General features: G+C 40.2%; 1 protein-coding gene across 1 annotated transcript in view; it reads right to left on the bottom strand.

Annotated features, from left to right (window-relative positions):
• Positions 1-748: 748 nt before the first annotated feature.
• SLC22A7 (solute carrier family 22 member 7) overlaps positions 749-15,362 on the bottom strand; it is a 16,352-nt gene continuing 1,738 nt past the window's right edge. The window contains exons 2-10 of the mRNA XM_015816417.2: positions 13,294-13,397; positions 11,465-11,619; positions 10,484-10,652; positions 6,925-7,048; positions 5,028-5,143; positions 4,716-4,930; positions 2,785-2,893; positions 1,647-1,853; positions 749-818 (exon numbers count right to left, since the gene is read on the bottom strand). Coding sequence (XP_015671903.1) covers positions 749-818; positions 1,647-1,853; positions 2,785-2,893; positions 4,716-4,930; positions 5,028-5,143; positions 6,925-7,048; positions 10,484-10,652; positions 11,465-11,619; positions 13,294-13,397 — 1,269 coding nt within the window. The remainder of the gene's footprint in view (positions 819-1,646; positions 1,854-2,784; positions 2,894-4,715; positions 4,931-5,027; positions 5,144-6,924; positions 7,049-10,483; positions 10,653-11,464; positions 11,620-13,293; positions 13,398-15,362) is intronic.

Here is a 15,362-nt window from a genome sequence, read left to right as displayed (position 1 = left end):
ACCACTTTTGGAAATTGCTCATTAACTACTTTTATGCCATTAGAGACCTTTGGAATGACAAGTTGGAAAATGCTGGGTGACTCTGCCTTTAATCCTGAATGAAATAACATTTTAATAACAAGCTTAAGAATATAAAGAATCTGAAATAAACAAGAAAATGCTGAATAAGTTTTTGATCTTAGAAAGATATAAATGGACTCAGGATCCAGATAAAACTGGAATATTGAATCTTTTACAATAAAATTTTGGAATTAATTCAAAAGAACAAACAGCTTTTCCTAGGAAATAGATTCTGTGTTGGTTTGTATAGGCATTTTGTGCAACATAATGGAGGATGCTGAGTTTTTGCAAGCTTTAGCTGTCTGATTGACTACCTGTATTGTATAAATAACAAGAGAACACCCTACATAAGTTTATTGGACAGTTGTTTTTATTTTTTATTTATTTTTATATTTATTATTTATTTTTATGACCCACATTCCCAAAGGCTCTGGTCTTCTTGGTGAAGTATGGATTGGATATTGCTAAGTTTCCACTACTCCTGGAGAATGCCAGTTGGAAGAGATTTATGACAGCAAAGCATCTGATCTGGAGATTCAAATCCACCAAGCCTTTGCTTGCCTGCTAAGGAATCATACAAAAGAAAGCTCCATTATTCACTTTAATGTAGTGTAAAAATTAGTACCTTCAAGCAAATGTTGCTACTTTACCTCTTTCTACAGCTTCACTTACCTAACCATTCAGCGGGTCAATTGTGTGACAATTGGAGAGGTGCAACTTCAAGTGTATCTCCATGCAGATGTTTCTTCCCTTCCGAGCTATAATTAAAGAAGGGAAGGGAAAAAACTGATGCTGTTTGAAAATAAATTTGACTGAAGGAAAATAACAGAGTCCCAAAAAGTTTACTCCATAAGGAATATCCCAAAAGAAATCAGTTGTTGTTTTTCAGATACTTCTGATACAACCAGACACTGCATTATGCACATCTATACAGACACCCAACACATTCTTATACTTTATCAGAAACTACTCATATTGTATAGTTTAGTCCAGTAAACTAGACAAAACTTTGGAATTTGTTGCCAGTAAATAATGCTCAGGATCTTCATTCTAATAGTAATATTTATTAGTATTATTAATATTAGATGCTGTTGGATGGACAAATGGAAAATAATCCACATTTAGACCTTCACTAAAATATCTGATTCCTATCATCCCCAACACTAACCGTTATGTTTAAGTTTAATAGACTTTAATTTTTTAAATCAATATGTGAACTCAAATGCTGTTAAATTGTGCAATTATCTACTGGTTTGGGCACTTCTAGTTTTATGTGCAATTCTTAATCAAAGAATTTGACCCAAGCTGGGGAAGACAGAATATCAAAAGCAAATGCTAACAGATCTCAAAATTGGGAAAATTGTCTAGAAGAATTGTACATCTTTGTGTGCATAAAACACATTTTATACAAATATGCTTATGACTTTTCAAATAAGCTCTTTTTTAAAAAAAATCATAACCTTTTTTTAAAATCATAAAGGTATAACTTCATAAACTGATAGGAAAAAAATTAAGCTCTGCTTTAAAAATGTGAAACTTTTAGCAAGCTATGCAGTCTCCTAATTCTTGGGGAATCCCATTCGCACCTTCGTTTTTCAATGTCCTCTATCGTTTCTGGCAGGCAGATGCCTCGGGTCTCTGGGAGAAAGAAGGCTGATGAACCACACAGCACTGCCATGGCAAAAGATGCCACTTGGGGCAGAGGCTTCCATATGCTATCCAACAAGAAGACAAGTGGAGCCACAGATGCCCCTAAGCGGGCCATGAAGGAGCAGTATCCTTGTCCACTCTGTCTAGAAGCAAAGACAGGAAGAAATCAAAAAGAGGTTGAAAGTTGAATTCAAAGGACACAAGCAAGCACTGGTGCCCTGACACCTCCCCCCAGGCATCAGAAACAGCCATGAGCAAGCAACCTTTGCCTGCCACCACCACCACCCTGCCCTCCTCAGGTCTTGCTCTTTTCCTGTCACAATCACAGCCCTCCTCGGTCGCCCTTTGTTGCCCTATGCCACCTGATTGGCTGACAGCCGGAAACACCCGGGACAAAGGGTGCCTGGCTAAATCAGCTGGGCTGAAGGGTGAGCGCCGGAGGGCCAGGGGCACATTGGCCAGGGAAAATGACTGGGGAAGGGCCAGCGGAGAAGAAAAGCTGGCTGTAAATGGGCTGAGGCAGTTGGCCGGAGGTGAAGTGGGTGTGGCCAGTGGTGGGAGTCTAAAGGTCCTAGACCCAGGCTGGATGTGTTGATTTAAGTCAACATCTGCATCCCTCAGTTTATCTGTTAAAAACACAATACAGGTTATAAGAGGAGCAAGCTAACAAGCAGAATGTAAACACATCCTGTTATTAAGAGACTTGATAATGTACTCAGTCCAAATGCATGCACACAGTTGCTCATTGACGTTTTTTATGCCATCATTAAGAAAAAACATGTGAATTCAATCATTAAGTAATTTCTGTTTCAGTTAAAAATAATAGATCTGAAAGAAAAAGAGTTTTAATTGATTAGGTGATCTTTTTATTCAGCCCTGCAGTTTCAGGCCCCAAATGGCCTTGCATGATCTTAAATGCGGAAAAGCAAAATTTTAAAACATACTGGGGAAAGGGGATGCACACACCAGGATCTAGGACTGTAGGAAATAGCAGCAACTCTTTCCAATCAGACCAAAACCTTCTTGATCCATCATGCAATCAATTATTCGTCTCAAAAAGGATCTCTTTCTTACCTGAGAATGGTGGGATAGAGTTCTGAAGAATACAAGAAAACTATAGTGATGGCAGCTTCAGAAAATCCTTTGCCTATGATGGCAACCACTGAGCGCAAAATCCCCTGAGCTGGGATGAGAAATAGGGTACAGCTGAAATTGTGGGAAGCACCAGTTCATACTGAGTCATTTCTACCGATCTTTAACCGACCCCTAGCACTTGTTGCCTGATAAGGCAGAAATGGGACCCGGCACTCTACAACAAACTTGGCAACTTTAAAACATACTGTATGGACTTCACCTCCTAAAACTGCTGGCTTAGTTGCCAAGCTTAAGAAACACTGTGCTACCATGTTCATCCTATGCGAAGGGTTGTAGATATAGACCAGGTGGCTCAGGAATTCTGGGAGTTGAAGTCCACGAGCCATAAAAGAGCCAAGGTTGACTACCCCTGATATAGACCAACCGTTTGTTTGCTTCAGCACTTCAACAGCCCTTTCACACATTTAGAGCCTGAGGCTGGGAGGGTTGCCTTTGTTGTGTAGGCTGCAAGACCAGAAAGCTGAGATGAAGTGAAAGATTTCACTCAAATAATCCTGACACAACTCAGCTCTGCACTGAGCTGAGAACAACTAAGAGAGGTTTTAATACCTCCTATAAACCTACCCTGAAAGTCATTATTCTCACATGGATAATGTGTGGCAAGATATACATTTTGCCACTAAAGATATAGCATCAGAAATCTTTTAAAAAGCATTTTGTTTTCATTTAACCTCTCAGCAAAGTCACTCAAACCTGATCTGACCCGATGAGCTACAAAAGACACTGAGTTTAAAGTGAGGTGGACGTTTCCTGTCAGTAAATGTGAAATAAATCACTTTTTCAAAATCAATACTAATTGTATTTGATTAAGAATTGCCTGAGATAAATATGCAAATACAAATAATTAAGATTGCTTCTTACATCCAGTTTGAATAAATATTTATCTAAATTTGAGGGGTTTTGTCTAGCCAGCTATATTTACATTAATAGAGCGTGAGCAGTTTATAGAGCTGAAATAAAAATCAGAAATAAATTGCTAAATTAAACCCCTGACTACTCTTCCCTTAACCCAACTCTTCTCAATTTAAACCCTATATTAAGTCTTTTAATAAAATATGTTAGCTGAAAAAGATGCTGTCAGGTGCTCCTGAATTTTGATTACCCCGGGCAGTTTAAAGCCTGACGTCTTCCATATTTCTTGTCCAGGACTCAAGAAAGTCTCTTCTTGTTGGGATATACTATGCCAGGCAACTTTACAGCCTTCAGATTTTGGAATTACCACTTTCAGCATGTTCCACTATCAGTGGCAGTTCGGAATAATGCAGCTAGTTTACTGTATCCAGCTAAAAATATCTAAAAGGTAATAGTTTGCCTACCCTTAAAACCAATACATTTGAAATTGATAGGCAATTGCAACCTGATCTAAATGCCCCACCCCCTTTTTTTACACAGTTTCTTACTCGTCTTAACTGCATCTGGTACCTTTGAGATATGAGTACCTCTCAGAATTGTGTCCCAAACTGGAGGTCATCTCGTTGGGGAAATTTGTTCTCTTAAATAAAAAATTGGGGTAGTAACATTTATTTAATCATCCCTGCTGGAGTGACCAGTCCCCAGATATGTGAGATAGATCTGTATTTCTCAACAGGGGAATTCTGAGAATTGACGTGCATGCTAAGTTTGAGAAACAGGAGGAAGGGAGGGAGGCAGGGAAGGAAGGAGGGAGGGAGAGAGGGAGAGGGATAGAGAGAGAGGGAGAGGGAGAGAGAGAAAGAGAGACACACACACACACAGAGAGAGAGAGAGAGAGAGAGAGAGAGAGAGAGAGAGAGAGAGAGAGAGAGAGAGAGAGAGAGAGAGAGAGAGAGAGAGAGAGAGGGAGATGAAACAATCTAACTAAAACTACTTACATGTTGGGACAATAAGATTGATTCCCATAAATAACCCACTTAGGATGAGGGCCCCAGCTTGGCTTTTCCTTCGTCCAACTCGATTTACCATAACAAAAACAAGGAGCTTAGCAGGAACTTCAATAAACCCAAAGACAAACTGGGTCATATACATTCCCAGGCCAAAACCACTGATGTTCATGCTCACGATATAATAGGAAAAAGCTGCTCCGAACCTGAAGGGTGGAGAGATGAAGAGATGCATAAAGATACCCCAAAATTAGGTCCCAACAGGACAAAAATGTCCAAGAAAACTCAGGAAGTGTGTCTCACCATACAACCCCCAAACAAAAGGAAATTCTTCTCAGTATTGGTGTTCGGAAAAGACTGATATAGGAATAGTTCCCATCTGATTTCTGGCTTATCACTGCTGCAGTCTTGAGTAAGCTCTGAAGAAGGGAAGTTGGGTTTTAGAGCAGCCACTTATGCATTGCAAGAAATAAGAAGAGAAATGTATTATCAAAAACACACTAAAACAGCATTTGCTAAATCTACTTATTTGAATCAAGTAGTTTCAAATATACATGGGAATATAATACATCATCCAAATCAGTGGTTCTCAACCTTTTTAATGCCGCGACCCCAACCGGTCGTAAGTCGAGGACTAAACCTATTGTAAGTCGAGGACTAAACCGGTCGTAAGTCGAGGACTAAACCGGTCATAAGTTGAGGACTACCCAACTGGTCGTAAGTAGAGGACTTTCCCTGCCCGGGAGCGCCGCACATGCGTGGTTCCGCCCCCTGCGCCGGCCGAGGCGTAGCTGGCAAGCGGCAGAGATGGAGCAGGCCGACCACCAGCTGGCCCAGTCCAAGGGAGGTAAGGCACCCGCCGGAAAAGGGGAAAAAAATGGCGGACAAAAAAAATGGCAGACAAAAAAAATGGCGGACAGCCTTGCTTGGCGACCCCCATGAAATGGTCGATCGACCCCAAATGGGGTCCCGACCCACAGGTTGAGAACCACTGATCCAAATGGAGAAGATTATGTGTGCTTGCACAATCTGCTGTCCATGGGTGGACTACTGATTGCCCTCTTTAATACATGCAGTCTCCCTTCTACTGTTTTGTCTTTAAACCAGATTTGAAGTCTTCAAATGAAGGACCCACATCAATAGAAGATTGACTGCCATAAAGGGAAAGCACACTCCTGCCATTGGTCTCATGTTTTTTCAGTTTTTTAACTTGGGGAATTTGTGTGAATTGGGTCTGGGATGTTTAGGATCACCCAAGAATGCCAAATCAAAATCAAAGACATATTATGACTTAGCATGAGGTATGAAGCCAGCCCCAGAGATAGAATGGGATTCTGTCTCCTTAGGGCATTGCCAGGAAACTGGTCTCAGGTCACCTCAAGGCAAAATGAAAGCTAACCAATTGGGAAAGGGGTCCTGTACAGTGTAGGTTATTTAAATGTATTGAGAAAGGACATAATGACACGAGCTCCCTTTTTCCTTGTTAAAAGCTGACAATATTAGGGAACTAAAGGTCTTGAATATAAGACTCATTCTGCTTTGTGTATCCAAGGTCTGCCTGAACCCAGTCTGCCTCTTGTTGGTGCCATTTTCACATAAGGATGGGAGAAAGATTTGTTTAGTTTGCATCAGATCTGGGTTATGACTCGAAATTAACATCTCTCTAAATAGTGCAGTGCAGTTTGCCACTCCAAAAACAATATACATTAGATAAAAACTTTCATAAACATAGAAACAAATTGTTTGGGAAAACTGTGCACGTGAGAAAAAAAGCTTTTGCTCGGAAAAACATACAAAAGTACACATAATTTTAAATGCAACCTTATTAAAAATAAGGTGAAATTACTAATAGCCAAACCCAGGGCTTTTTTTTCTCATAGAACGCCCAGAACGGAGTTCCGGCACCTTTTTTGAATGGAACCTTGTAGGGTAGGCAAGACGGGTTGTATGATGTGTATAAGTTCCGGCACCTTTTTTTTTTTTTTTTTTTTTTACAAAAAAAGCACTGGCCAAACTCAGATGCAATGGAGAATGAAAAAGAGAATCCAAACTGAATAAATTTTCAAAAATAAGGAGTGGAGAGCCTGTGACTCATTTGTCCATCCTATCTTCACAGAAGTTGGGGGAATGAGGAGGGCATGGAGAACAGAGAAAATCAGTTTCATCTCTTGAGCTTTTAGGTACTGATGCCTTGACATACCTCGGGATTTATTTTGTCAGCAAATTCCTTCCTTCTGTTCATTTTGGCACATCTTTTTAAATCTCTATGAGCTTCTTTCAGCTTCCCTTTAATTAACAACCACCTGGCAGATTCTGAGAGCCACCTATTAAAGGAAGGGTGAAAAAAGATCATATTCTCTGCCTGTAACCTGTAGCTCAAAGTGCTGGCTGGGGAATTCTGGAAGTTGAAATCCACACATCTTAAAGTTGCCAAGTTCGAAAAAAAACTGCTCCAGGTAAAAACTCCTCAAGATGTATGGCTATGAATACGATGGGCTGACCAAAGTATTCCGTTACATACATTGCCTTGTTGTAATCATAGCAATTTTATCAAAGCTTCCCATAAATCTGAAAATGTACATGCGGCATGTTTGCTTGCTCATCTAAAACAACCCTTTTCATATTTTTATTAAAGCAGGGGTCCTCAACCGCCAGGCCATCGCCTGTTCAAAACCAGGCCACGGGAGAGATGGGCAAGGGTGCATGCACACGTGAAGCTCCACTCGCATGAGCGATGGACAAGCTCGTGTGAATGGAGCTTTGTGAACAAGCACAAGCACCCTCCGCTCAAGCCGCCCTCCACTTGCATGAATGGAGTTTCACACATGAGCGCAAGCACCCTCCACTCGTAAGCGAAGTTCCATTTGCGTGAGTGGAGGGAGCCCACGCCCGCCACTCACACAAATGAAGCGTTGCATGCATATGTGTGCCTGCCACTCAAACACACACACCTGCACTGGCTTGTCCGCCAAGCTGGAAAGGTTGGGGACTGCTGTCCTAAAGAACCTTGCTTCTAAAGTCATGTTTGTGAGCACATGCTATTTGCGGATATACACAGGTTTCTTCTGGCTTATTTAAAATAATAGAAGCATCCTGAGCTCTATAGATAGAGATATTCATGGAGTCATAGGGCTGGCAGGGACATTGAAGATCTTCTAGTTTAATACCCTGCCCAACTCAGGCCATGTCAGATTTCTCAACATTTGCTTGAAAACCTTTAGTAATGGAGCATCCATAGCTCCAATAGGCAGGCTGTTGTTCTACTTAATCGCCTCTATAATCAGGAAATTCTTGATTTCAAGTTTAGATTTCTGTCTGTAAATCTTCCACTGACTGGTTCTCGTCCTACCCTCAGTCACTAGCGAGAATAAATCCATGCCTTCTTCCCTGCGGCAGCTTTTCAAATATTGGAAAACAATTATTATATCTCCTTCCTAAACATATCCAATTCTTTTAACTGTTCTTCTTTGGATTTAGCTTACAAGCCTGTTACCATTTTTGCTGGTGTTTCTCTCCACCTTTTCCAGGTCCTCGCCATTCTTCTTGTGTTATGGTAACCAAAACCAGATATAGTATTCCAGGTGGAGTCTGAGCAGCATAGCACAGAGGGGAACAATCCCTTCCTGTGATGTTAACATTCTACCTCTATTGATGCAGCTCAAGATTACATTGACTCTTCACAGCTGCCTCCTACCAGAACACTCAGATCTGTCTCAGAAGGGCTACTATTTTCAAGTAGGAGAAGAGATCAAGGATGGGTGATTAATGGCGATGATTATTTACTGCTCAAACTTACCCTCCGCTACATTAATAGCAATGCAGTAGAAAATGAAAAAAACTGTTTGTGGAATATGTCCACTTCTCTTGCATTCTGCCATTCTTGTTGAAACTTTAGCTTTCAAGGCCACTGTATTACAAATTACTATTGTTATTGCTGTTTTTTGGAGTGAAGGTCTCCGTATCTAATTAGAGTGAAACCCCTAGCAGTTTAAGGCAATTAAGGGTACCTTCAGGATCTAACAAAATCAGGCCTGTCTTATGCAGTTTCTACCAGGAGGGTCTCAACTAACATGAATAGTGAAGAACCTATTCAACCAAGGAATAGGGCCTTAACAATATGCCTTATTTATAACTGCCTCCATACATGGAATATCTTGTTTTCCATGATCTCCAAAACTCAGAACTTCCTACCCTCTGCAGGGTAGTGTTAGAGTGTTGAACCAGGAGGGGAGCAGGCATTAGTCCACCCTTTGCCATTGAAGCTCATTGGGTGCCATTGAACCAGTCACTCCCAGCCTAACCAACTTCACAGGACAGCTGTTGGAAGAAAAAAAAGTCTTATGCCACATTTAGATACAAATGCATACCAAATAAAAATGCTACAATTATTGTTAGCCTTTCACAAGTAGCTTAAAACTTTGTTGTTCCTCAAAATATTTGGAACTTACTGGTTTGCAGATTGCTTAGTAGGTAGCTTTGATATTGTGTGCTCCTGGCTTTTTTGCATGCATGTTTCCTTATTTTTTGCAACCCACCCAAAGTCATGTAGAAATGAGAAGTGTAGTATATTCTATAGTTAATAAATGAATACAGATTCAGGCTTCTTCCTGTCTGTTCTTATAGGCTAGAGCAGACATGTCAAACGTGCGATGTCACGTGACGTCACACAACGTATCGGGACAGTTTTGCCATTGCCAGCAATGGGGTGGGCGCGACAGTTTGACACTCCTGGGCTAGAGAATCTGACTGCATCAGTGTCTATTTCTGAGCACCATCTCAGTTAAAGAATAGAGGAAAAGAAGATGTTGTTTATTTCAGGGCCTTTGAAGCAGGATAATGTTAATCTTAATTTGTTACTGATCCAAAAGCATTAAATGTGTAAACATATCTGAGTATTTGGATATATTAAAGGGAGGGATATGTAAATTCCAATCATAGACATCTAAAAGACTTCACAAAAGAAAATGTTTTTCTTACTTGCATGAGCAATGCCTAATTCTTTTTTTATATATATAAAGGTTTTATTCATTTTCTATTATTACAAATCATAAGTGCTTAGTAAACAATGTGATATCCGGGTACATTTGTTACTCAATGTTGCATCTTAACTTCTTCAGTATAAATCTATTCAGTGCTACACAATCCAAGCAATGCCTAATTCTTGTTCAACCAGATGATTTTTGTGTTCTTGGTGAACCATTACTGTGTTATCATTTAGAAATGCCAAACACTGGGTCATTAGCACTTGAGACAAGCTGCTAGATCACTCATTTCAGTTTATAGCAAATGTGCTAGGCACAAATTAACATTCTTCCCTTAATATTTTAATTTTGGGGCTTTTCCAGATTGCAAGCCATGAGCCAAAGTTGGGAAGTCCCTTTAGTGTACTTTGCTCCAACTTTTCGTGGAAGGTTTTTCTAGAGAAGAAGCACCCATTTCTTGGTCTTTTAGCAACCCACACATAAAAATGGGTAGAGTTTCAATTGCATCATCTTGACTTTTTGTCCATGCCCTGAGCACATCCCTGATGCTGTCCCTTTCTTAGAAACAAAGTTGCTTCTGATTAGCTGCCCGCAATTTTGGGTTTCCAAAGTCCCACCAGTAAAAGCACTATGAATCCTTTCACCACCATTCAAATACCCCAAATCTTAGTCACCCTTGTCTAGGACCTGGCCTGAAGTCAAGGCAAAACAATTTTTCCTTTACTAGTTTAACCTGATTTTGCAAAGGGTTTTTTGAGAAATAACATTCTTACCTACCACATGGAGATGATGCCGACTATAAACGGAAGAGAGGTGGTGAGAAGCAGCCAGTGCCAATCCCGCACCAAATAGGCAATCAGAGCAAGAAACATATTTCCAAAACTCCAGAAGAGACTTGTTATAACCCCTGACATGGTGCGATGTTCTATATCCACCCATTCCATGCCTAGAAGATAGAAAAAGTGTTCAATAGGCTCATCTGTGCAGAGGTCTCCCTTTTATTGGAAGAGAAGGACAGATCTGGATATTGCAGCACAGAGGATGCATTTTTATAGCCCTTAATCCTAGCCTTTGATTCTCCAGAACTGAGATATAATTTGCCTTCTCAGATTTGCAGCTTTCTTGATCAGCTTGTTTTTATCTCTTGTATTCCTGTCTTGATGGTTGTTTTCCTTGCTGTTTATCTTGTAATTTGATTTCAGATTTTGTTTTAAATCAAGAATTGCAAACTTTTAGGGCCAGTAAGTACATTTGAAACACCCTGTGCTGCACTTTTTTAAAAATTTCCAACTATTAAGAAAACGCTCATACTGTCGGTTACCTCATCACCTTTCACTGAGAAAAATCAAAATTGCAAAATGAGGACTCACACTTAAAGGATATGGAGCCTTTGTGTATTTGCTCAGCTTAGAATGCATTTCTCAGTCTTGCAACTGAGGACTGCATCAGACTGTTTTTCATTTATAGATTTCAGTTTGTAAGGATACTATATATCTGCAGGGCATGGTAAGAGAAAGCTATCAAAGCTCCACTTATTTTTTATGTGCAATCTTAGCCACCATCTTGCTTTTTTGACCATATGCTGCAGACATCTCTGATCCATAACTACATAAAATACACTTGACCCTTTCCTTTTTCCACAAGAAGCATGCAGATATCAAGTGTATTTTTCATACCCATGAATTCCTTTGCACAATGGATTCCTATTTATCCACAGCTACTTTTTAAAGACCCACCTTGGCCAACTTTTTGGCTTACCCAGTGGTATCACAATGATGGAGAGTCCACAGATAGACATTCCCGTCAGAGTCCGTGTCACTGCGAACATACTGTAGGAAACTGAGGCAGAGCTCATTATCCCAAAGATGAGGGTGCCCAAGTAGGACACCAGAAGCATTCTCTTTCGACCAAACCTGAGACACCATAGAAAGAAACATTATTGCCGTGATCAAGGAGGCAACTTGCAAGTTATCTCCAGATTCCTACCAAAAGTCATGAGAGTTTGAAATTGCCCTTTCAGAGAAATTGGCTAATAGTTCACTTTTTATCCAAGCAAGTAAAGAGTTGCTCAGGTAGCAGAACCAGCACTTGACAAAAAAATCTTCGTGTAATAATAATCTTTATCATGGCAAAAAAAAAGCAATACCTTGTACTTTAAACAAATCTGTTTTCACCTGCCTAAGAACAAAAAATAGAGCACAGAAATTATTTTGGAGCAGTTACTAGGTTCCTGTAAAGTATGTACACAAATGGAAATAGATGCATTACATTTGAATAAATGAAAATAAATACATGTGGAAGGGTATTACCCATTTAATTTTTTCTTGACTTATTTTGTATTTACTGTGCCATTACATCTATGCTAGTCTTTTCATGCAACCTAATTGGTCCTTCATAGGTATTGTTAAGGACAAATGGGAGCTTGTTTCCCAGATGTAAAATTGGAAGCTAGAGTCTTCATACTTCTACCCCCATAAAAGTATAGGATAAAATGTCAAGCACATGTCAAGACACAGGATGTACCCAGATGTGCTTTCTGTGGACACAAAAATCATTCCAGACTATAACATTTTTTACTATGGGGGAGTACGTTTTGGACTGTTGCTTACAAAAGGATAATATGTAGATGCCTTTGTGTCGGTCTTGATGCCTGGTGCTTTGCGAGTCTAGAACAACTCGCCACGGCCAACTCACCACAGGAAACTCACCACAATCAACCCCACACAGAACAACTCACCGTGGGCAAGAGTTACACTAATATGGAAGAAATGGTGGAACAGAATCACTCAAGAAAGGATACAAAAGGAGGGACAAAATAAATGTGAATCACTAACATTAAAATATTTCCTGGCTATTGCAAAAATGTCCACCTGATCATTTGCCTGACAAAGGGCCCATATATTAGCACTGCAAAGCTCCAAGGTGGTAGCAAAGATGTAGCAAAATACCAATACCTTGCTGCCATCTAGTGTCCATGGAGATTCTCAGTCATCCAGGTCATGATTGACCCAAAGGTGCTTTTTCAAGAGGCAACTGGACTTTCTTGTTTTTTCTTTGAAGATATTTCGCTTCTCCTCCAAGAAGAAGCAAAGGTGCTGAAGAAGTTTCTTGGAGGAGAAGTGAAACATCTTCAAAGAAAAAGCAAAAAAGCAGAGCTGAAGAAGCTGGATGAGAAGGGAAACTCTTCAAAAAAAAAACAAAACCCAGTTGTCTCTTGGAAAGCACCTTTGGAACTGCCATCTAGTGGTTATCTAGAGTTTTACACCCTACGTTTGGTAATGTTATTTATAGGTTTTAGCAATAATATTGTTAATTTATTTTATTTAGAGTAAATCATTTTAAAGTAAATCAGGTTTATATCTATCTAGTATGGGGTTGCAAGTATGGAATTTTGCAAATCTGTTCTAAAGTTGGCTGAAAATTGAAATGGGTGATCAAAAGAGCTGTGTTTTCACTTGGAAATTATGTGTGGGGATCTGGAGGGTTGGATTCTCACATTGATGCAATTTTTATTGCCTGCACATGAACTGTTGCAACATCTAGATAAAATATCTAGATAAAATAATGGAAGAATGAAACCAAATTACCTGTCAGAGAGGTCTCCAAAGATCACAGCACCGAACATCACCCCGAAGAAGAAGTAGGTAGCAGTTGCTTGGTTCAAGCTTTTATGCTCACAGACCAAATCCCACTGGAAAATAGGCATTCATTTAATGATTTCCTTTTTCAGTAGCCCAGTAAGTTTCATGTTCATGATAGATTCAGAAGATTAAAATATTTTAAATTTATGTATTCCAACTATGGATTGGATCCTAAGGTACCATTCTGGTGGTTGATGTTATTATGCCCTAACGAAATCCCAATATCATCAGGGCTGGCCCTACCATTAACCAAAGTGAATGGAAGTTGTTAGGGAACAGTAAAAAATTGAGTTTGTAGGAGACAGCAACATACAGTCCAGACTTTCCTGCATCCCTAAAGTAAACTGCTGCCTTCAGATGTTGTGGAAGATGCTGCTCCATAGTCTGTGGTGAAGAAACATTCAGTGTTAGTTAAATATTCGACTACTGTAGCTTTTCTACATAGAATGAGAAGAAGGCACCATGTTCTTGGGCTACCCCTGCATTCACCTTGACAACTGCTAAACCAGTGGTTCTCAACCTGTGGGTCGGGACCCCATTTGGGGTCGATCGACCATTTCATGGGGGTCGCCAAGCAAGGCTGTCTGCCATTTTTTTTGTCCGCCATTTTTTTTGTCCGCCATTTTTTCCCCTTTTCCGGCAGGTGCCTTACCTTCCTTGAGCTGGGCCAGCTGGTGGTCGGCCTGCTCCGTCTCTGCCGCTTGCCAGCTACGCCTCGGCTGGCACAGGGGGCAGAACCACGCATGCGTGGCGCTCCCGGGCAGGGAAAGTCCTCAACTTACGACCGGTTGGGTAGTCCTCAACTTACGACCGGTTTAGTCCTCGACTTACGACCAGTTTAGTCCTCGACTTACGACCGGCTTAGTCCTCGACTTACGACCGGTTGGGGTCGCGGCATTAAAAAGGTTGAGAACCACTGTGCTAAACGCTAATCGCTCCTTATATTTGCACAAGTGGGAGAGCAGGGAAGATCCCTGTATAGCAGTACTATGCTAAAATAATTTTAAATCAAGGAATTGTCAAAAAGTCAGAACTAACAGAATATACAAAGCCACTTTTATTGAAATCACCACATTTTATTACAGATTAAATCAGCAGTTTAGATCCAAATTTGGTTGGTAGAATAGGCAGGAAGCCTACTTTCCTTCCACATGTTAAACCAAAGTGCTGACCCTTCTTTAACTATTATCCAAACGCCATAACATTCATTCAAATTAACAATAATATAATAATCTAATACTGTTTATTAGATTCAAAATCATGTCTTGATTTTTAGCATGAGGAGAGCATGAGGGGAGGGGAGGCACTCAGCCTATTTTTAAATTTGAGTGAATTTATTTTCCATAAAGCTTCTGAGTTGCATCAGATAATTTTCTAGGAAGGAAGTTTGCTATGCAATGATAAATCATTAACAATTAAGGGACTTAACTGAAGTGTTGAGTAAATCAGGCATTAAACCTGCTAGGCAGTATAAATAATATTTAAAATGGGCACGCAATTCAGTCCACTAGAGATCCATGGAGAATAGATTCCTCAAAGAGTGTGATTATATCCACTAATCCTGCCCTTACGTTGTTGGTGGTACAGAGATGCTAGCAGGGGAAACCTATTGTAGACACACTGTGCTGATCAACCTCCTTGGAGCATCTGTTTGGTCACTGTGAGAAACAGAAAGCTAGACTAAATCAACCATTGCTCTTGATCAACAAATCTCATGTTCCATTTTTTGGCAGGCATCTTTCTAATTATGGGATAGAAACCAATAGAGCATTTCAGATTCTTGTTGCTTCAATGGAAATAGGTGTCTGACAAATTAACAGGAAAAAGGGAACACAATAGAATAAGCTGGAGATAATAGGAGGAGAAGAGCAGCAAGAAATTTACTATCTCAGAATGTCATGGAAGAATTAATGTTTACTACAAACGAAGAACAAATATTGTATACACCAGTGGTGGCGAACCTATGGCACGGGTGCCAGAGGCAGCACTCAGAGCCCTCTCTGTGGGCACACACA

The sequence above is a fragment of the Protobothrops mucrosquamatus genome, unplaced genomic scaffold (genome assembly GCF_001527695.2).
Source record: "Protobothrops mucrosquamatus isolate PMUCROS unplaced genomic scaffold, P.Mucros_1.0 scaffold448, whole genome shotgun sequence".
Classification (NCBI taxonomy): domain Eukaryota; kingdom Metazoa; phylum Chordata; class Lepidosauria; order Squamata; family Viperidae; genus Protobothrops; species Protobothrops mucrosquamatus.
This window is presented reverse-complemented; position numbering and strand designations above follow the sequence as displayed.